General features: G+C 38.4%; 1 protein-coding gene across 2 annotated transcripts in view; it reads left to right on the forward strand.

Moving 5' to 3' along the window:
- Positions 1 to 2,862: 2,862 nt before the first annotated feature.
- Positions 2,863 to 23,066, forward strand: part of Pdgfd (platelet derived growth factor D) — a 233,129-nt gene continuing 212,925 nt past the window's right edge. For both annotated transcript variants that reach the window (XM_004661892.3, XM_004661893.2), the window contains exon 1: positions 2,863 to 3,268. In XM_004661892.3, the coding sequence (XP_004661949.1) occupies positions 3,145 to 3,268 (124 nt within the window). In that variant the 5' untranslated portion in view covers positions 2,863 to 3,144. The remainder of the gene's footprint in view (positions 3,269 to 23,066) is intronic.

Here is a 23,066-nt window from a genome sequence, read left to right on the forward strand (position 1 = left end):
TACATGTGGCTTTAAGTTATATGAATATTGCTAGTCAGTGACTAACTATAGACTACTTGATTTAAATTTGTCTCAATAATAATGTCTATGCATCTGACTTCATTGGGTTGGCTGTTTTCTTCTAACTTACTGATGAGCATTTAATATGTAGTGGCTACTTCAGTATTTTGTTAAATTAGTTTGATGTACATATAAAAATGCAGTGAAAGAATCTTATCTTTTACTCTTGTGCCAGATCTTTCTGATTCTCAATAAACTTATTAAAATCTATTCTGTGTGCTCTAATACCTTTGTGGCTGTAATTAATCCATTTTGTAGAATTTAGTAATTAAATAATATTAAAAACAAGATTCAGAATAATAGGTTAGAGTAACTTGTTCTGCTTTCCTGCTTGATTGTTGCAGTTGGTTCTTTAGTGATGTTAAAGTGAAGGGCATGTTGATTATATGAGAAGACTTTTACTAGTCTCAGCTAGGTTAATTCATATCACCCATTCAAAATGATCTGGGAGTAAAGAGTATTAGTATCTTGGATAAAACAACTTTGAGCTTAATAATTTGTATAAGGAATTGAGACAAATAATTTTGGAATTTTGACATATATCCTAATAATATAAACCACTTGCACAATTTCTCATTTTCCCTATATCCTCAAGGTTGGACCTAAGTAGGAAACTTAATGAGCATTTCCAACCACTTTGTGAAAATAATGCGTGAGGGAGGGGGGATGGCTTAGTGGTTAAGGGGCTTGCCTAAGGACCTACATTCAATTCCCCATTACCCAAATAAGCCATATGCACAAGGTGGCTCATGTATCTGGAGTTCATTAGCAGTGGTTAGAGGTCCTAGTACACCCATTCTCTCCCTCGTTCTTCCTCTCTCTTATTCTTTCAAATGGATAAATAAATAAATAAATATTTCTAAAAGAAAGAAAATAGTGTATGATAATCAAATAAGCCCCTACTCCTATCCCATCCTTCATGGCCACTCCTTTCATATTAACACAGGTATATATTTACTTTTAATGATCATTCTGTTTTAATTATGTGGCAATTTCTGAAGAATTAAGAACTTTGTCTTTTTTGTTCACCATTGAATTCTCAAGATTTTTAAAGAATGGAAAAAATGTAAAAAAAAAAACCTACTACTTAATAAATACATGTTAAATGAATAAGTGATGAAATGCAAACCAGTATTCTATTCTTTCCCAGAATGCCTCTCTCAGAGGTTCATTTCGTTTTGAAACAAAATGAAGGTATTCTTTTTGAGGTAATTTCATGAATTTTTGATCATAAAGATACGTTTTTTATTTTGCTGCGTGGGCACCTAAAACAATATTCATGAAACAATATTAATGAACCCTAGTGATGAAATTCCTGAGCTACTGTAGCATTTATTCACTTAAAAATAATGCTACGGGGCTGGAGAGTTGGCTTAGCGGTTAAGCACTTGCCTGTGAAGCCTAAGGACCCCGGTTCGAGGCTCAGTTCCCCAGGTCCCACGTTAGCCAGATGCACAAGGGGGCGCACGCGTCTGGAGTTCGTTTGCAGAGGCTGGAAGCCCTGGCGCGCCCATTCTCTCTCTCCCTCTATCTGTCTTTCTCTCTGTGTCGCTCTCAAATAAATAAATAAATAAAAATTAAAAAAAAAATAATGCTACGACCCACAAACCTGCATCTTGCAAAATCCTGTTTTAGACCACGCTGTCAAATGAACTGAACCACAGTAAATTCTGAGTATGCTGGAGAACACTGTAGGGTCCTCAGTGTTGGGTGGTATAAGAATGTGGGAAGTCAATATTTTCCTGAACTGCCCTCCGCAGACACTTCTGATTTCCTAGGGACAGATCTCACTTGCTTCCCTACCAGTTTACAGAAGCTGCAAGGGAAGCTTTGGGAGATTCAGCTTCCAATGGCCTTTTGGAGCAGTGGATCCAGCTACAAGCAAGATACATATAATATGATTTCATCTAATTATCCCTCCGCCAGTTTCCAGCCTCTGAGAGAAGGGAGAATCCCAAGAGCCTGAAGTGCCTCCTCCTCCCTGTACCACCCCCGCCCCCGCTCCCCTCCTCCACTTCACCTCACACATTCTAGGCAAGCACACTACAACGGAGCTTCACTCCGAGCCTGGCCATCTTCTCTTCCTGACAGATTGAGAGGGTGACCGAGTACCATATTGTCACACAGCGTTTCCTTTCACCCCGCCTAACTGTACAGGCAGGAAGAGGCAAGGCATAGTAGAATTCTCTTATTTTTCATTTTTTATTGACAACTTCCATTAATAAAACCATTACCATAATCCTCTCCCACACCCTTCTTTCCCCCTCTCCCAAATCTCCCCATCCATTTAATCGCTTCTTCTTTCCAATTAGTCTCTCTTCTATTTTGATGTCATTATTTTCCCCCTCCTATTACAAAGGCCTTGCATCAGCAACTATGAGGTCATGAATATCAAGGACATTTTTTTGTTTTGCTTTGTTTTGTTTTTGTTACTGCTCAAATAGTGAAGTCTTGACTCAGTAGTCTGATTTTGGTTCTAGTACAATCCACATTCTCAACTCCAGCCTTCTCCCCCAATCTCACCATCACTAAGGTCAGAGTTGTAGCTTGTGGGTGGATGCACCAGTCACCTCTGGAGAAGAAGTGGGACCCTCTCTTCCCCCACTTCCTCCTGCGACCTTGTGCCCTGCTCCTTTTCTAGTCCAACAACTGGCATAAAACCCAGGGCCTCGGACACAGCCAGGTTCACCGTCAAACTGGGCATGCTCAGTGGCAGAGGGACTCTAGCCGGGCTGAGAGCGAGGGTGCTGGGATCCCAGCTGGGCAGCCGGCTGGGCCAGGACCGGCCAGACGCGGCGCCGCCCGTCCCCCGCAGCCTGTGCTGCAGCAGCCAGCCGCCGGAGGGGGCGAAGCCACGTCAACCTGTTGTTTGTCCCGTCCGCATTGATCCGCTCCGCGCCACAAGGAAGTGCGGCTCCCAGACGCGCTGGGAAAGTTCAGCATGCAGGAAGTTTAGCACCGCGGCCCGGGCCAGCGCAGCGCCTCGCGAGCGCAGGCGGGGAAGAGCGGGCGGCGGTCCACGGCCAGCGCCGCGGGGGGGATTCTTTTCTTGGAGCGACGCTGTCCCTGGGTGATTGATCCCAAATGCACCGGCTCGTCTTCGTCTACGTTATCTTGTGCGCAAACTTTTGCAGCTACCGGGACACTTCTGCAACTCCGCAGAGCGCATCCATCAAAGCTTTGCGCAACGCCAACCTCAGGCGAGATGGTGAGAGACTCATTTTGTGTTTTCAGTTGAAAAGATCCCATTTGTTGTCTGTGTTCTCCATCCTCCCCATCCCCTCTGTGTTTGAATCTTTCATATAAATTCCGGCACAATGCCTTGTTTCAGTAGGTGATCTCTCGCCTGTCTCCAGTGGTAAGATAACCCAGAATGGGTCTCCAGCGTGTGGGGCGCGTGTGCAGGAGGGTCAGGTGGCTCATCTCGCTGCGCCCCCAAAATGGCACGTTGCCTGTCCAGTAGCTTTTGAGTCAGAATACCTCATTCTGGACTTTGAGAAAGTTGCTGGCTGCGCCCCCCTTTGGTCAGGCTAACTCTTAACTTTTGGACGTGAACATAGCAAAGATAGGCATTTGCGTTAGGTAGAGGCGACCAGTGGCCTTCAGTGGGTGACTTATTTTTATTTATTTATTGTTGATGCGGAGAGAGGAGAAATGGTGTGTGTCAGTCCTGCAGCTGTTATGTGCAACGGAGAAAATTATATATATATATATATATATATATATATATATATATATATATATATATATATGGATGTATTTATATTGTTTTTAGTGGAAACAGGTGTTGCCCTTTATATCCCTTACTTGACTTTCCCATTGAAGTTCAGTGTGTCTCAGAAACTCCAGGGTCTATGAGATCAGTATCGTGGGGTTTCGTCTGCGTGGTGTTGGAACCTGGCTTCCCTTGCTAGTGTTCTTCCCCTAAAGGCCTTCCAACTCTTTTGCAAAGAACAAAGCTTCTTAAAGAGATGTCCTTAGCAAGGTACCAAGCACACACATTTGTTTGCCTTTACTGTGGAGGACAACTGGGTCACCGGGTCCCAGAAACACCCAATGGAGTGCATTTACTTTATGGGGGGAGGGGTCCATCAACATCTGAAGTTGATTTATTCTTCAATCGTCAACTTCAGCTGAAGATCACAGAATTTTGCAGCTGTTTCTATATATGTGAAAGGACCCACAAGGTTTTTTTTTTTTCTCTCGACATCAGTGTCATTCTCTTTTGCTTGCATAAAATACCACTACATCCCCCCTCCCCCCAAGGAAATTACCAAGCTATTCTTCATGGCTTCCTTCTTTAAGCTGGCAACATTTGACTGTCTTGGTAAATTCATAATTACCATCTTATTCTTTTATCAGTGCCTTTTTTGCTCTGTCCTTCGTTTAGACTACACTGGACTTTGACAGGAAAAATCTGATATGTTTTCTGATGACAAGCAGACTAGTTTGCAGTGTGTTCAAGTTATCTGAAGTGGTATGGTGTGTGGTTGAGGAATTCAGTCTCTGTCCCATATAACTGTTTTTAGGTCAACTATTGTATCAGTGCCATTTTTGGTAACTCCTCATATTAATAAAAAAAATTAATAAACTTTAAAGAAAATACCAAACTTTTATGATTGGCTTTACTATATAATATTTCCAGTAAGTACCTTTCTTCTCCACACCAATTTTTGGGCTTTGTTAATGTTGGTACTTTATTTACCCCCTTAACTGCAGAAAGTAAAATGTCACTTGTGGTTTGCATGACATCATAATAATTTATAATCCTTAGCTCTCAAGGATCAGTTACAAGTAGTCAAGGACAAAAAATGAAAAGCATGCAACCATTGCCCATAAACCTGAGATTCTGACAATAACCAGGTCATACACCTCGGAAAGTTATCTCCATTTTTTCTTTCTACTTTTTCTTTTTATCTTTTGGAATGGAGCACCTTCATTTTATTTTATTTTATTATTTTATTTTTTATTGTTGGGACTCTGTATAGCTGTCTAGACTGTATGAGGAATGTTTTATTACAGCTGTAGCAGTGATTGGATTTCTTCTCATATTTTAACAGAAACTGGCTTGCAGTCACCCCTATAGCACTACACATACATGCACTTTGATTACTTAAATTGTTCAATATTTTTATCCTCAGCATCAATCTTATCTGAGAAATAATATTGAGAAAGGAGAAAAACATACAAATAAAATCATTTTGTATAGAAAAATACCATTCCTAATGGGTTTTTAGTTTGAGACATTTTCAGATAAAAGCTCCCCCTTGCATTCTTAAAGAGTGCCAATCATGCTTTCAAGGGAGCAAGATTGAGTTGTAGGGCTTGAAAAAATAGTCAGTAGTACAGTGGTTTTTGTTTCTTCACAGGGCTAGCATCTAGAAACACACAGTTCAGCATGTGTACACTAAAATTTCATAGGGAAAAACTTTTTAAACAGCTCTTTAAAGGGCCATTGGTGATAACAGGGAAAAGCTGCTCTCAGGCAGGGCCATCAGATTTTGTTGAGAGCATGATGCCATGATATATCCTTCCCGTTCTTTTAGTATGCTGCCTTGTGTTGGGTTGAGAAGGGAACACCACATAGAGGCAGGTGTCTTGGAAAAATGGTGAGAGGTGGATGTTGGATTCTGCACAGCCTGATTCAAGGCCCTTTGAAAAGTTCTTTGAAAATGCTAATGGAAATAATTGAGCTGATGGGTGGAAGTAGAACTTGTTACATCAAAACATTGCTCCGATTTTCAACTTGCTTTACAAAATTTCCCAAATATCTCTTAGTAGGTCAAGGAGGGCAGTGATGAGGGGGACATGTTGATGAGAAACACAGAAAAAGTTTACAATCGTTAAGTGATGACCTTAGGTAAATTTGGTCCTCAGATTACAAGTAGTAGGAAGTCACAAAATAGTTATGAAAGCATTTTAGATAGGAATACCCTTTCCTTTTAGCCAAGGAACAGTGGGAGCTTCCCTCTAGAGTCATGACCTTCCAAGCTGCATGCTTGTGACTTGGTTGTCACTACCAAGTGTGAAATCGCTCCTACTGAGTGGGCCTCATGTCTAAGCAGAGAGCACTTGATTACCCCCACAGCCATATGCCATTATTGCACCATATGTACCCCTTGCCTGGCTGTTTGGTTTTATAGCTTTCAGGACACTGCTTCTTCGCACGGTTAGTAACCATTTTCCCCCGGCAGCTTGCATAGTACTTTTTTCAGAACTATGAGAGCTAGCCATTAGGAAGCAGGCTTACATCTCAGTTCCAGCATAATCTCTAGATGTTCTTCAATCTCAGTCTAATGTCTTCAGCAATAGAGTTTTAGCATTTAGATCTGGGGGGTAACCAATGCTTTGACAACAGCTTGTACAGTTTGGGGGGCCTCATGGCAGCTCACTGTAGAGGAATAACCTAGTTTTGGCACTGGGATTTTTCAGCAGAGCCTATGGGTCTAGGGTAAAGCTTTCTGTACCCCTACAGGGTGCTTCTGTCCAAACTATTCCCTACCCTTTGCTCATTAAGAGTTATGTCTTTTAATTAGATAATGAAGAAGAAGGTTTCTATGGTACTGATTTATGCCATCATTAGTTTTGTGTATCTGCCCCCTCTAAACCTCCCTTACTCCAGTGCACCCCAGAACCTTCCAAGCCGTATATTCTGTCCATACATTTGCTTGTCAGGTATTCTCTCCTCTCATTCCCTCTTTATAGACTTTATTCTAGGTTCTTGTCAATAATTCTGATGCTTACTGTAGCTCATAAATATATCTAACTATTCCATGTTAGGAACTATGGATCAGAGAAAACTTGTTTATCCTTCTGAGCAGTGTGATTTATTTTTTCAGGTCCACTTATTTTCCTGAAAATTTTATTACTCCAATTTTTCTTACTGCTGAGTGGAATTGCAATGTGTGTACATACAACATCTTCATTATCCATTCATCAGTTGATGGACATCTGGGCTGATTCCGTTTCCTACCTATTGTGAATAGAGCAATAACAAACATGGCTAAGCAATTATCTCTGTAGTAAAGAGTACAATATTTAGGGTTTATGTTCAGGAATGATATAGCTGAGTCAAATGGTAGATAGAATTTCATATATTTGAGGAACCTCTATATTAATTTTCATGGTGGCTGTACAAGTTTCTATTCCTACCTACAGCAGATAAGAGTTCCTCTTTCCCCACACCCTTTTGCTGGAATTTGTTGTTGGTTGATTTTTAATGATAGCCATTCTGACCTGAGTGAGAAAGAATTTTAAAATAGTTTTGATTTGCATTTCTGTGATAACCAAAGATGTTGAACATCTTTTCAGACATTTATGGGACATTTGTATCTCTTCCTTTGAAAACTCTCTGTTCACTTCCCTGCCCCACTTTTTGAGTAGGTTGATAGTTGTTTTAAATTGCTGAGTTTTCTTAGTTTTTTTTTCTTTTTTTGTATATTCTAGATATTAAACCTCTGTTACATGTCTAGCTAGCAAAGATTTTCCCCCATCCATTAGGTGGTGTATTGACTTTGTTGATTCAGAGTCCTCCCATCTACTTAATAACCAAAGGTGTCTCAATGGGAAAGGGTGGCTGAATCTGTTCTCTCTCTAGGAAGAAACAGGTTTCTGTTACTAAAGAAGATCAAATTACAATAATTTGATATATTTAATTGAATATTTTACTTTTTATATCATATGCATTATTGTTTTTACTCAAACTTACTTAATTTGGTCCCCATTCTTGCCTTTGGGAGGCAGTGATAATCCCAATTTAGCAATTTATGTATTTTTTTTTAATTTTCGTGTCTGAACAATTAATGCTTTTGTGATAATAAGGGGTCAAAAAAGGTGTTGCTCAGAGGGTGAATCAGAAAGTACAAGAGTAGTAATTAAATGATGCTATTGCTTATTTTAAAATCTAACTAGATGGAACATCCTGTCTAAGGGTTTAAGATTACAGATGCACTCTACAATTTCTTAACCTTTGTTGTTTTCTGAAAGCACAGGTGTTGCTGGCAAACAACAATGCTAGATTTAGTTCTATTTGGATAATATACCAGTAATTGAATTGTCTATTATATTAACATTAGCTAGTCAGAGGCCTGAAGTTTCTGTAATTGTTCTGCCTTGGATTTTAAAATAGCCAGGATTGAGTCTTAAATAATGTTACTTCCTATTGGCATTATTGGCAACAGCACATTGACCTCTGTGCAAGGACCAGAGATTAAGAGAGATGACAACAAAACAGAGGACAGTATAAACAGATCACCATTTAAGTATCTGAAAGCTAAGATCCAAATAAGTTTCTAAATCTTATGGTCTTTTGTATTCAGATTCTTCATTCAATCGTAAGAGTATCTGTTTGCGCATGCATGTGGTGTATGCTCATGTTTTTGTGTTTCTTTTTTTTAATTTTTTTTTTTGTGTTTACTTATTTGAGAGTGACAGAGAGAAAGAGAAAGAGGCAGATAGATAGAGAGAATGGGCACGCCAGGGCCTCCAGCCACTGCAAACCGAACTCCAGACACGTGTGCCCCCTTATGCATCTGGTTAACGTGGGTCCTGGAGAATCAAGCCTCGAACCTGGGTCCTCAGGCTTCACAGGCAAGTGCTTAACCGCTAAGCCATCTCTCCAGCCCTGTTTTCATGTGTTTGAATATAGGTGAGTATTGGCATTTGGGGACCAGAGGTTGACATCAGATGTCTTCCTCAATTGTTCACCAATTTATTTACTGGAGGCAAGGTCTATCACTTGAACCCCCAGCTCACACATTCAGATAGCCTAGCTAGCCAGAATGCCCTGGGGATCCCCAGTTTCTGCCACGGTGATGGATTATAAGTGGGCCATCATGTCCACCTGGCAATTACATGAGTGCCAGGGACCTAAACTCTGGTCCTCATGCTAGATGAGCAAGCACGGTATCCACTGAGCCATCTCCCAGTCCTCTCTAAGAATATTAAAGATTCAAAATCATGTAAGTATCATGAGTAGTACATAATTTAAATGCAATATGACTTTGACTTAATTATAAACATGGGTAAGAATATCTAATTAGCATTGTTTTAGAGGGGAAAATAACCAGGTATCTGGATGCAGTGCACTGGGAGATGCTATAAGATCAGTTGGGAGTTACAGTAGTGGCTATTGTGAAGTTACTGAATGGTAGTGACTTTTGTCTACAGGATTATCCCTGTCAGTGACTAAAAGTAAAGCCCATTGTTCTCGAACAATAAGGTGAAACAATGAGCAGTACTGGCAGAGTATCTGTTTTCTTCTGGCCAGCAAGGAGCCTCAGCTTGCTTTCAGCCAAGACTCTGAACATTTGTGGTCTCAGAGCCCTGTTACTGTCATTCTGAGAGGCTGGAAGGATGTAAGCATGTCTGTCTTTGTCGTGAAAGCTGTGTCATAATGCAAATCATCTTGCTCCTGAAATTTACCTTTGGATTTTCTTTATTCTAATGATGTAGTTGGTATAAAGAAACTTTTCTTTTTTTAGGTTTTATCGAGGTAGGGTTTCACTGTAGCCCAGGCTGACCTAGAATTCACTATGGAGTCTCAGGGTGGCCTCAAACTCACAGCAATCCTCCTACCTCTGCCTCCCGCACATTGGGAAAAGAGGCTTGCGCCACCACACCCGGCTTAGAAACATTTTATTAATATCAACACAAATCCTTCTTTTTAATTTCATTTTTACTTATTTATTTACTTATGTATTTGAGACACAAAGAAGGAGGTAGAGAGAGAGAGAAAGAGGCAGAGAGAGAGAAAGAGAGAGAGAGAGAGAGAGAGAGAGAGAGAGGGTGGGGGGAGAGAATGGTTATGTCAAGGCCTCCAGCCACTGCAAACTCCAGACACATGCACTACCTTGTGCCTCTGGCTTTCATGGGTTCTGAGGAATTGAACCTGGGTCCTTTGGCTTTACATGCAAGCACCTTAGCTGCTAAGCTATCTCTCTAGCCCCAAATCCTTCTTTTTATGAAAATAGGAAACACTTTTGAGTAAAATGTTGGTAACTCCTGGACACCTTATATTATTAAATATTCTCAGAAAGTTTTAGGATGAAAATGAATTAGTCTTTGTTGTTACCTGGCCATGTACTTGATCTCCACTATCTTCCAAAGATAAAATTACCACTGACTTCTGTGTTCTGAATTTTCTGAGCCATGTTGGAACTGTTAATTACATGATAATTATTTATTGCTTTCCTAATAATTTGCCATGCTTTGTGCTGAATGCTTAGCTGTCTAGCAGAATAAGAATGAGGCATATATGGTTCCTGCTATGTTGAAACCTACAGCCTAATAAACAATAGAGACAAAGTAGCCGTCAGTCCCAAATATTGTACATGACTTTCTAATGAATTCTGAATAGTGCCAAGTTTCCATACCTGCCCTAGAGGTCAGATCACAGGGATCAAGGCTGTTGAACACGTTTTGTGTTTCTTCAGGTTTCTGTCCCCTCGTAATAGAATAAACCCATGCATATCTGTGCTGCTCTTTCACAGGATATGTTTGAGTTCTTCGCATGACTTCACAAATGAACACATGGAAGGGGGAGGAAAAGGGGCCTTCACGGGGGAAGTGTGCTGAGGTATGGGACTTCACAAGGTTCTGATAGATTCAGAAAGGCTTTCTGGAGGAAGTAGCATGGAGTCTGAGGCATGAAAAATGATTAGGCTTGAGAAGTTGGGGTCAGTGAAGAAGGAGCCTGGACATGGAGATTCAGAGTGGAAAAGCTGTCCTTACCATGAATTGGAGCTCAGAATGCAGCTAAGCAAGTGTCTGTCCACTAGTGAAGAGGAGTCTTGGCTGTGACGCTGAAGGTGATTGGAACCCACTGAGGGATTTTATTGAGAGAGAGTCATGGTTGCTTTGTGCTGAAATACTGAGAATAAGTGTTTCTGGGGATTAAGTGGAATTGGTGCTGTGCTGGGGTTCAGACACCCTGAAGACTCACTGCCTGTGAAACAGATATAAAGGCTGACTTATTTCATTTTCTGTATAGTGGATAAAGGAGAGGTTTCAAGTTAAAAGTTACCAAACACTGCCTCCTAAACTCCCAAAAAGCCTTTGCCCAAAAATTCTTGCTGTCACTCAGCATGTACTAAGGTCTGAATAAGGGAATATAAACGGAAAACAAACTTAAGCATTTGAGACTTTAAGTTACTTCAAGTATCTGCATTTTAGAGTTAATACCATTTAAAATGGAACAGTTATTTACATAAACTTTTGTAGGAAGCAGCAAACAACAAGGGGATGATATATAATAAGAAACAGAATAACATCCAAGACAAATGGTATAACAAAAATGTTCTACTTCCCCATACAGTATTTCAAGACAAAATATAAGTCATAAATAAAGGAACAGGTCCATGAGTATACATAAAAAAGAATTATTTTCTTCTGAATATTTTTTTCTAAAACAAGAAAGAAACATGATTTGTTTCTTATAAACAGTGATGATGTGTATCATATCTTGTTTTCCTCTTCATCTTTATATGCTGATGTCTATATATTAGCTTCAATTCAGTGCTTTCTTATGATTTGTGGGGTGTGCCACTTATGTTTTTGGTATACTTAGGAGGTAGGAAGTATATGGAAATACCATACCACAGTCATATAACTCACTTTTCATCATGGGGATAGTCTTCTCAGCTTTTAGGTTCATTTTATTTTATTTTAATGTTTTATTTTATTAGAGTACTGTTTTGTAGAATGTGTGTATGAAGAATTTTACATGTAGCATTTTCATATGGAAGCAAGCCAAATGTGTTCTGAAACCATTTATATTACTACTTATTTTAAAGGTATTTATTTCATTATCTATTTGTTTTTCACTAATAATAGTTGTATATATTCATCATGTGCAAGTAACATATTTTAAAATGGGTGTTCTTTGTGAAATGGCTAAGTCAGCTCATTAGCACATGTATCATCTCATATTCTTTCTGGCAGAAGAATTAAAATTTACCCTCTTGGCAATATTCAATAGACTATGTAGTTGATAACAATGGCCACTAGGTTGTGAATATTAGGACACTTGATATTTAAAATTGCAAACTTCTTATGAGCACTGTGGACTGAAGGACCTGGATACGACTTGTGAGAAGGGCTTGACTATTCTTTATTGATTATGGACAAGTCTAATTCATTAATTTCATTGCAACACAATATACCACATAGTGACAGCCTGCTTTGACAAAAAGTAGTTGAAGAATTCTCAAATTTGGAAAAGGCAGCCAAACAAATCAATAACCAAGCAGCAGATTTACTTAAAAGCTAAAATCAGGGCCTCAGTGTGCATAAATTAGTTAAGGTTCCTGTAGTAGATATAAGAAGACTGTTTGCCTTTAATTTCCATGTGATTCCATTATACCTACTTAGGTCATTTCCATATACACACCAAAATAGTAGCAAGCTAACAGAGTACAGAAGAACACTGACTCCAGATCTTCACACCATCAGCTATGAACAGTAGCAACTAATTATTTTCCTGCCTTCTCTTTTATTTCCAGGACTTGAAAAACTTTCACGAGGCCTTAGTAATCATCTAACATAGGTTTCTTTTAGAATAATATAAAAATAGTTTCAACCTATCTCCATGTGTCCCTAGGAGATTACTCTATTTCAATGAATTTAATGTGTTGACCTTTAAAATGATGTCCTTGAGCTATAACAAAAATCCTCATTAAAGATTTCATAGTTGTACCAAGTGCATGAGCTGAAATCAGTACTAGATTAATAATATATGGAGTAAATCCAGAAAATTCACAATGTTGGCTATGAGAATCCATTGGCAAAAATTTATGTACTTTTAACTAATAGATTCAAACTTTTCAAGAGAGAGGTGAACAAGAATTTTCCTGGCATTCTTCATTAGTCTCCATCAGGGTCAGAATCCTTAAAAACCTCTGCAAAGCAAACAGCTACTAAACCTGCATATTTTATTTTTTAAACATTTTAATGACATTTTCCCACAATGTATATAAGGTCTTCATCATTTTTCCCTTCTAATACATTGTCCTGCTCCCTCTTTCCCACCCATTCCACTGAACCCCTTCACCTTTACAACTAGTCCCAAGATTGCACAGTTGTGTGCAGGTAATGATGGTGCCCGGTGAGCTCATGAACACAATTGCCATTTTATGCGCAGAAGACAACATTCCAAGTTTTCACTCCATACTCTGGCTATTAAATTCTTTCCAATTCCTCTTCTACAATGTTCTCTTAACCATAGGTGGGGGCCAAGAGACATACACATTTGTGCTAGGTACTCCACAATCACTTATGCTCATCACTCTGATGAGCATCTCCTCAGTACTCCCTGCCATCTGCAAAATGATGCTTCCTTGACTAAAAGTGAAAGCAGTACTCATCAATGGTCATAAGCATAAATATTTAGAGGACAGTTTAATGGGTTTGGCATACCTATTTAGCAAAATAAAGTGGTAGCCTATAACTAAAGTCTATAACCTTCCCAGCTACAGACTTTTGGCTAGGATTTCAGTGCTAGCTGTAAATTCTGTCTGATGGAGCAGGCTTTAGGTCCAATCAGAGAGCAGTTGGTTATTGGCATAAAAGTCATGCCACTATTGCACCAGTGAACACATCTTTCCTGGCTGATCAGACCTAAATATGTTAGTTGATTAATATGATAGGTCAGATACACATGTTGGCAGATTCTTTTGTAAAGGGCTACATGGTAAACATTTTAGATTTTTTGAGTGATATGTTTTAGCTATTCAGTTCTGCCATTATACCATAAAGCAGCCACAGAAATTGAATAGATACATGATTGTCAAGGACTTGAGAAATTTGTAAAACTTTAATAAAAGTGAGTAATCTTTTATTTTCAAAACTAGACTGCATGTTTGCAAGCCATTGTTTGTTGTTGGGTTAAAATCATGGGGTGATCCAGTCAAGAGGAAGGGATAAATGCAAAGTCTAATTCTAGTTAGAAAAAGAAAGCAGCTGCATAATTGCAGCATCAAGTAGGCTGGTTTAGTATCAGCTAAGCTGTGATTGATAGATAGCAGATGGATACATTGATAGATAGCATCTATCATTATCTCCAAATTGGTAGACTTGAAGAACTGTTTATGCTTTAGTGGATGGACAGCAACACCAGCACATTGCTAATCCTAGCTTTGCTATTTTGTAAGAAGAAGGAAGGTGGTGATATTGTTATAAGTCACACTTGGTGCTGGTCATTTATGACTGGGTATGGGTTTTTTTTTCCCTTGATTAACCTCCCTTTGGTAATTCCATTTTCTGATGATATTAGTCCATGACCTAAATCTTTAGGGTTCATTACTCTTCTGTTTTTAACTCTTTTTTCTTATTAGCTCTGTCTTCTCCTTCAACATAGATGTTTAAAAGCCTTCACTCTGTCCTACAGCATAGTTTCTTTTTACTTTATCTCCCTTCAACTACCCCAGTCACTCTACCCCTCTCCTTTGCTTTACCCGTTGTAATTCATAGTCAATATTATTGCCCCACTGAGACATTTAGGGTGAGGCACTAAGATTTGTAATCCTCTCTAACTGGACAGTGTCTTTTCTTCCCTCATATTCCCTCATTGCCTCTACTCTCCAAAATGACAGGTTTGAAATGGTAATAGAAGTAAAGCCAAAACTAACAGTACTCATTTTAGATTCATTGGAAGAGCAAGATAAAGAGGCTTTAAAATACATTTTATGTTTTATCTTTTCCTGTGACTGTGATGAATAGTGAAAGAAATGGTAAAGATTTTAGAGTGCTGCAGGGATTCTGTTAATATAAAAAGAAAGAACATCCAAAGATAAAAGTAATGTCACTTTAACATATCAAGTTTTACAACTGAAGCATTTTTTTGGATGAAACAATACTGTTTTAAAAATAGATGTTGGGCACACACACACACAGACTCTTTCATTCTCACATCTTTGGCTATGTCTACTATTTACACTCTAAATTCTGGAATGCTTTCTTCGGCTTTAACTTCAGTCCTTTCTTCTCATTTTTCTTACTAATCTTCCCTGTCGAACCTTACTTTTTTCAAGGTATTTATTTCTGTAATGTGCAAATGACCTGTCAGTTTGAATTTTATGCTTCTATCTCTTTACTGAGCCCTTGAATGTCTTTTTACTTCACTACCTGAGGTCTACAGTGAAATTATCTCACTGATATTAAAAAAATAAGACCTTGAAATCAGTAATACTACAAACTATTTAATTTTTTTCAATATTGGGTTATGTATCCAGTGGTGAGTGACTCAACAATAGTAATCCTATTCTTATTATAGCAGACACATCATAGTTTTTGAATGACTCATTCAGTAAATTAACTGCTCAGGCATTACATTTTAAATTAACAGAACAATTGCTGTACTCTACATTGCCTTTCCTGATTCTCAGCTTCCTGGTGCAGAATTATCTTCCCCTTTATTACTCCCCTTTTCTCTCAGGAAGCCTACAATTATATGTATCTGTTTACATAGCTAAACATACCAATGTGTTTGTGCTATCTGATTCAACAAAGGTACATAGCCCCCTTATCCAATTCATTGGCTGGCGCATAGGAAGTCCATGAAAATATTTCATAAATCAGAAAATCAGCTAGTCAGTGCTCTCTATTTTTGACAGATCTCATTTTTAGGTTGCAAAAAAGAGAGTCAAGCCAAGGCTGTGGGGTTTCTACCTCGATTATCTGGATGGTAGCTATGTCATTGACTAAAAAGACTGACTATAAAATCCAAAGTAGATAGCAGAAGGTTGTAGAAAGGAAATTCATCTTTGGTTATGGAATGAGATGATAGAGTATCTGGCTGGAAAAATATAGATACAGAAATGTTAGTGAGAATCATGTATGCACAAGAAATGCTTTCATCGTGAACATGAAACCAATTATGCATTTCAATGTTCCTTTTATTTTTTAAATTTATTTATTTGTAGACAGAGAGAAAAAGAGAGAGAGAGAGAGAGAGAGAGAAGGGGGGGGGGAAGACAGAGAGAATGGGTGTGTGAGAGCATCTAGCCACTGCAAATGAACTCCAGATCCATGTGCTATTAGGTGGGTACTAGGGCATTGAACACTGTTCTTCAGGCATTGTAAGAAAGCACCTGAACCACTAATCCACCTCTCCAGCCTTATGACCATGTTCTTAAAGCAAGTGGTAATCATAATATTGAGTGCATGATAATACTATTTCTTTTGTACTTTAGCATGCCAAGGAGTTTTCATATATATTATAAACAATGCTTGGAATGAAGAATTATTAACATGTTTTTAACATAACGCTTGCAGTTACATTGATACCCTAGGCATAAGCATGTCATTCTGGGTTAATTTCTAGTGAATGACCTGAAGTGTGTACCAATATCAGCTTTCTTAATAAAGCAAAATGAAAATATACTGCATATAACACCTTTTAGTATTATTTAAGAATTTAAGTACTTTTAATAAAATTTCTGTTATTTAATAAAAGGGTTCAAAGAGAGCTGAAGGGATGGATTAGCAGTGAAGGTATTTGTCTACAAAGCTAAAGGACCCAGGTTCCATTCCCCAGGACCCACGTTAGCCAGATGCACAAGGAGGCTCATGCTTGTCAAGAGTAACTGTGGCCTTATATTATGGATTCTTTAGTTTACTGCTTTTTACCAAACCATGCTTCAATAACATTAGCACAGCTTATCCTTCAGCATGTTTGTTGAGCCCTGAGTGCATGAACCATCCTGATGAGCTGCAGAATGGCAACAGTCAAACTTAAGCCAAAGGCTTTGATCAGTTAAAGTTTATGTTTTGGCCAAGGAGTGAAAAATATGCTTCTGAATAAATATAAGGGTATGGCCTTTTTGTGAATCTCAATTTCATGATTCTGTGTGATTTTTCAACTCTAACCATCCATCATCTATCCCAATACATGGTCCAGAGAAAGAAGGCTATATTCTTTGTGCTAATGTTGAACACCAACTTTGAAGATGAAAGGGATTTATCTCACTGTTATAGTATTATATTCATTAAATTTTAGCAGAAAAATAACTCTTAATTCAACTTTCATGAATAGATTCTTGATTTTCTCTTCTCTGTATTTAGTCTTAGGGCAAATATCCCTTAACTATGAAAACCAGGGATTGCTCTCACTTACATAGGATATGTGATGGTCAATATGACTGTTTGACCACTGGATGGCAGTAGACAAAGAGAGCTTCATACATCATACATTTTCTCCCCCCCTCTTGTTGGGAATGTAAACTAAGCTGAGGAACTCTTGTGTTTTCTAAGTACAGTTTTTAAAAAATGAAGAATAATTATGATCTTAGGAGATTGCCCAGTGGTTAAAGGTGATTGTTTTCAAAGCTTGCTGGCCAGGATTTGATTTCCCACATGTGCACTCTGTGGCACATGTGTCTAGTGTCTGGAGTTGGCCAAGAGGCCCTGGTGTGCAAAATAGTTCATTCTCTATCTCTCTCTTCCTCTCTCTCAAGTAAATAAAAAGAACTGGAATCTACCATTAATAAACAACTTTTAGTTGGCATAATATGTATAAATTTAAGGTAAAATTAAACATCATGAAACAGTTTAGGTAAGTATATTACAGTTTGAAGCCCACATTGTGGGTTCCTGTACCCTCCCGGACCAGAAAGCTCCTAGGCAAATGGGGTGGGTGAGTGCGCAAAAGTAAAAGACTTTGGGAGGAGGTTTGGTGAACAGCTCTCTCAGTTTATTGTCAGTGAAATGGGTTTATAAGCATATGAGGCTGCAGTGGAAGACCCTAAGGGGATTGGACATACCAAGTTCATTTCTGATGCCTAATTAGCATATGCAGAAATTCATTCTAGCCCATAGGCAATTGCTGGTGGGGTCAGGTGATCTAGGGTCTCAGGAAGATGGGCTGTATGAAGGCTGATAAGGAGTTTCCTAGGCAACTGGCCAAAGGTTACAGGGTTATGGGCAGAGCCTAAATTCAGATATGCTGGGCTTGGAGAGGGAGTGGTCTCCTGTAGCCTGGGGGTCCTTAACCATGCCTAGAAGCTCAGGTCCCTCTCCTGAAGGCTCCAGACTGTGCCTGGTAGTGCCTGACATAGCATGTATAAAGTTCATGCTAATCTAGTTTAGCAACATAGAGTAATTGAAAATACTTTATGAAACAATGCAGCTACTGATTGACAAATCTTTGGACATATGGCTAGCTAGTGGACGACCTCCCATGATTAGCCAGGTCCATGTATTTATTAAAAAATGAGTACTTTGAGGGAGAAAAGCAAAATTCTGCTATCAGAAACAAGGGATCATCCTCTCAGAGTGTTGCAGCTTCGGGTATCTAGTAGAAGCATGGGTAAAGGCAGTGTGGGAACATGAAGTTGAGCCTTGTCGCTCATGTTCAAGAAGCTCAATAGAAATCAGTGCTGAGTGAACAGCAGCCATGTAATTGCTTCACATAAAAATCTGTGTTCAGCTTTAATGCAGGTTTTAATGTGGTATATAAAACTAGCCATTTTCAGTAAATATTTCAGGGAAGATTGGAAAACCATGTATTGAGGTCTGTACCAAGTGGAATAATGACCCAAAATATCTTTGTGCCCTAATGGTGGACAACTGTTTAATGAAGCTCCATATGGTAGACTTCAGATATAATGCAGTCATATGCCAAGGAATGTTGGCAGCTACCAGGCGCTGGAGGGATAAGATACTGGCTTTTCTCTGGAGGCAATAAGGGAGCAAAACCCTGCCTATGGCTTAGTGTGGTTTCAGTAAGATCAGTGTGAGACTTTCTAGTCTTCATAACTATAAAAGAATGAATGTTTGTTGTATTAAGCCAGGAAGTTAGTGTCATTTGTTACAGCAGCCATGGGAAACTAACACAGCCTCTTTGGCATGAAAGATAATAGTTGAATATCCTACTTTGTTAAGTCAAGCTTCCCACAATTTACAAAATTTACAGGCCTTGTAAATCTGTATTTAGTATTTGATATTAAGTGTAATAGTGCTGATAGTTCTCTCTGTTGAAAATTTTTATAACACTCCTCACTTCTATCCTACCTGCTTATTAAACTTCTGAAAATTCTTTCTTACAATAACATTTTTTCTCTGATAAAAGTGGCAATGCTCATATTTTAGTATATTATGTTGATTCTTAGCAGTTTCTCTCTGCCCAGTGGATAATTTATTCATTGTTCCCTAAAGTTTGGTTGAGAGCCAACTATATGTTCCATATACATGTATTAGCGTCCAGATCCAAAATATTGCCTATTACCTATGATGTAGTAATTTATTAATCACGTGATAAAATATAATGATATCTCATTAGTACACTAAGAATGATGATGTAGCATGGAGTACATATGTCTGTCTATATATGTATGTATGTATGTATGTGTATGCATATATAGGCATATATATGTATATAGTTTGTATATAGAAAGAGATATACATGTAATTGAAAAGTTGACAGTATATATTAGACAGTGGGTAAGATAGATCTAGACTATTTATTTGCACATATTGTGATTATTGGGACAGGGATGAAACTCATTTGTTAGTGTGCTTGTCAAGCATGTGTGAAGGTCTGGTTCTTATTTAAGCACCACATAAAACAGCATAGTGAGATTTGACAGCAGGAGTGGAGACAAGAAGATCAAAAATTCACAGTCACCCTCAGCTACATAGTAAGTTCAAAGCCAATGTGCACTACATGAGACCTTATCTCAAAAAAATAAATAAATATTTTGGAATTGCATGACAGATGTGGCATATAGGTGGAAAGACTCATCGTGGTCATTTGGCTATCTTCTTGTCTGACTGATGTGTCTAGTCTCTGTTTTCTCTGTCATATGTAAAATAAAACAGATTCTATAACCAAGTGTGACAGCCATTTGGGTTAAAGGAGGTATGCAAAGTTGTTTAGGAGATATTTTGTGTGTGCCAGCCCACTCTTTCTTGACCATGGGATTCTGGCTTGATTTCTAGTATGAGGTATGAGTTCCCACCCACTGAGAGGGCCCCCTGTCCAATCAGAGAAGAGTTGATTACCTGTAGAGGCTACATGCCACTATTGCACAAGTGTGTATTTCTTCTCCTGCTGGTTGATTTTGTAGTCTGCTGGGTCCCCTGCTTATGCATGCTGTTGGTGACTATTGTACTCTGGTAACTCCATAGTGCTCTCCAGCACTATGAGGGCTAGTCAGGAGGGAGCTAGTCTCCCTTTTGGTTCCAGCATGATATGCCAATGTCCTATGACCATATCCTGTAACATCTTCAGCAACAGGGTCTTAATTTTTAGCTCTGGCAGGTAATCAAGTGTTTTGACAATGGCCTACATTGTTTTGGGGACCTCATAGGTCTCCCTGATCAACATCTCACTGTAGGGGGACAACCCAACTCTGGGTCTGGGATCTGTGGGCTAAAGTTCATAATTATAAGGTGATGCTTTTTCCACCTTCTGTTCAGACTGTTCCTCTTCCCCATTAATGGGTGGTCATATCTTGTAAAATGGTAGTCAGAATGAGGGTTTCCATGGATTTAATTCATAATGCTCTCTTAATTTTTGTGTAATTCCTTACCGTCCTCGCTGTTCCTCCAGTCCCCTTTCACCCATAATATTCAGTCTCTTCCCCAAACCATTGGGAAACCTCTCTTCTCTTTTCTCCCCAGTTTTTCTCTTTCCTGTTTTCATGCCAATACTCCTGGTGTGAACTACCATTTGTATTATCTCCACTTGATCCTGATTAGTAACTTCATATGAGACAGTACATGCTGCATTTAATGTTCTTTGTCTGCATCACCTCACTTAGAATGATTTTTTATCCAATTCCATCCATTTTCTTGTAAGATTAAGTATTTTGGTTTTCATTGCCATTGTGTGGAATCCCATTGTGTTATGTATCACATCATCATTATCCATTCATCAGTTGATGGGCATCTGATCTAATTCCAGTTCATATCCATGATTCTAGTTGGGCCTAGGTCTCTTGTCTGAAAGTGAGTATAGCTCTTGCCCTTCTGGGTCTTCATTTCATGAAATGAATTTTGGTTTGTCTGTATTTGTGTGTGTGTGTCCATGTGTGAGTGAATGTATCTGTGTTGGAGGGGTGCACAAGTGCCTCTTGCTTCTGCAAATGAACACCAGATGTGCATGCTACTTACTATATTTGGCTTATATGAGTGGCCTAGGAATAAACCCAGCTGGCAGACAATGCAAGCAAATAACTTTAAGTACTAAGACATCTACTTAGACCCTGAAATTAATTATAAAATATTTTATTTAACTTAATGTGTAGCCAAACATTATGAGACTCCACTAAATATTTTCTAAACTATTCAGATTTAGAATCCTTTGGACTGCACTAAGTCGTCAAAGTCTAGAATGAACTTATACTTTGAGTATGTCTGAGTTCAAACCATTCACATTTCAAATATTTAGGGCTCCATGAGGTTAGTCATTACTGATTTGGACAGCAAGGCTCTATGATATCTGGATAGTTAAATTAAATTAAATTAAACCACATGAATTAGCATTGGTAAGTTTTTAACATGAAAAGTAATATATACTAAACTTTATGTTTACCTTATTGTTGAAATGTAAGTCACTTTGTGGAGATTAATAATTCTGCATCGTGCAAATTCTATGTGTGTTATATTTTGCTTAATGTCAACATTGACATTTCTTGTTATTTTCATGTATGCTTTCTTATTTTGTATGTGTATATATGTATGCATATTATGTTTGTGTGTTCATGTGTGTAAATGTAAGTGTCCACATGCCATGGTACACATAGGGAAGTCAAAAGGCAATTTTGGATGTGGGTCCTCAATTTCTATTTTGTTTGAATGCAAGGTTTTTCTGGTTTGCAATGTTTGACAGGGTAGCTATCCCACAAAGTTGGAATTCTCTGGTCTCCTACTCCCTTTTGTAGGTATGCTGGGATTTCAGTTTACTTGGACTATATGTCTACCTTTACAAGACTCCTGGGGATCCAAACATGGGTTTTCAGGATTGTGCAAAAAGTACTTTACCCACTGAGCAATCTCCCCAGTCTTTAACTTTCATGTTAAAGAAAAATAACTTACAATTATCAAATACACTTATATTCAACCAGACTTGTCAGTGTTAACACCAGGTGCAACATTTCTGATGTATGAGATGTTTCTTTGCATCTAGTATTTGTCATTTTATTTCTTATCCATGAATGGGAAAAACTGTCTTTCACCAGGATGTAACTTAATTTGACTTAGAAAATGACAATATTTTCTTTCATCCTTGATTACCTTTAAAAGTTATTCTTGCTAGCTAATCAGTAAAAGATTTGTGAGAATCTTTTCAATCTATTTGGAAAATTTAACTTATTTGGCACTGATTTCTTGTCAAGTAGCCCATATCCCCTTGTATTTTGTGGCTTAGAACAATATTCATTTAGAGCATGCATTTTTTCCTCTGTCTTTCTTTTCTTTAGCTGACATACAGAGACTTAAGTATTTTTCATTCTTGCATTTTTCAAAAGCAGTTTGTTTTTATTGATTCTCATCCCCCAGTCTCCTCAGTCCTCTCTTCCACACATTTATCCTTTTCTTCCCCCAATATCCCCCTTCTGGTTATGTCACACATATCTACTTGCCTTCCCTCCATCTCCTCTTACTCATCTCTCTATCCTCCTCACACAGTTACCTTTCATCTTTGCAGAGTTCATCCACATTTGACTCCTCTTTTTACACACTTATAATTATCACTAGCTAGGATCTGTGTATCAGGGAGAACACGTGGATTTGGTATTTCTGAGCTCGGGATGCTTCACTTAGCTCTTTCCATACCTGCATTTTTTAATATTGCTGAATGGGATTGTGTTGTATATATGTATCATATATGCATTACCCATTCATCTCTTATGAACATCTAGGCTGATTCCAACTGTTTGATTTTGTAAGCAGATCAATGATAAATATGGATGTGGAAATACCTCATTGTAGAGTGTGAAGGTCAATTCCTTGGACTAGTATAGCTGGATTGTATGTGAGGTCTATTTCTAAATTTTTGATATGCTTCCATA

Source organism: Jaculus jaculus, chromosome 3 (assembly GCF_020740685.1).
Source record: "Jaculus jaculus isolate mJacJac1 chromosome 3, mJacJac1.mat.Y.cur, whole genome shotgun sequence".
In the NCBI taxonomy this organism is placed as follows: Eukaryota; Metazoa; Chordata; class Mammalia; order Rodentia; family Dipodidae; genus Jaculus; species Jaculus jaculus.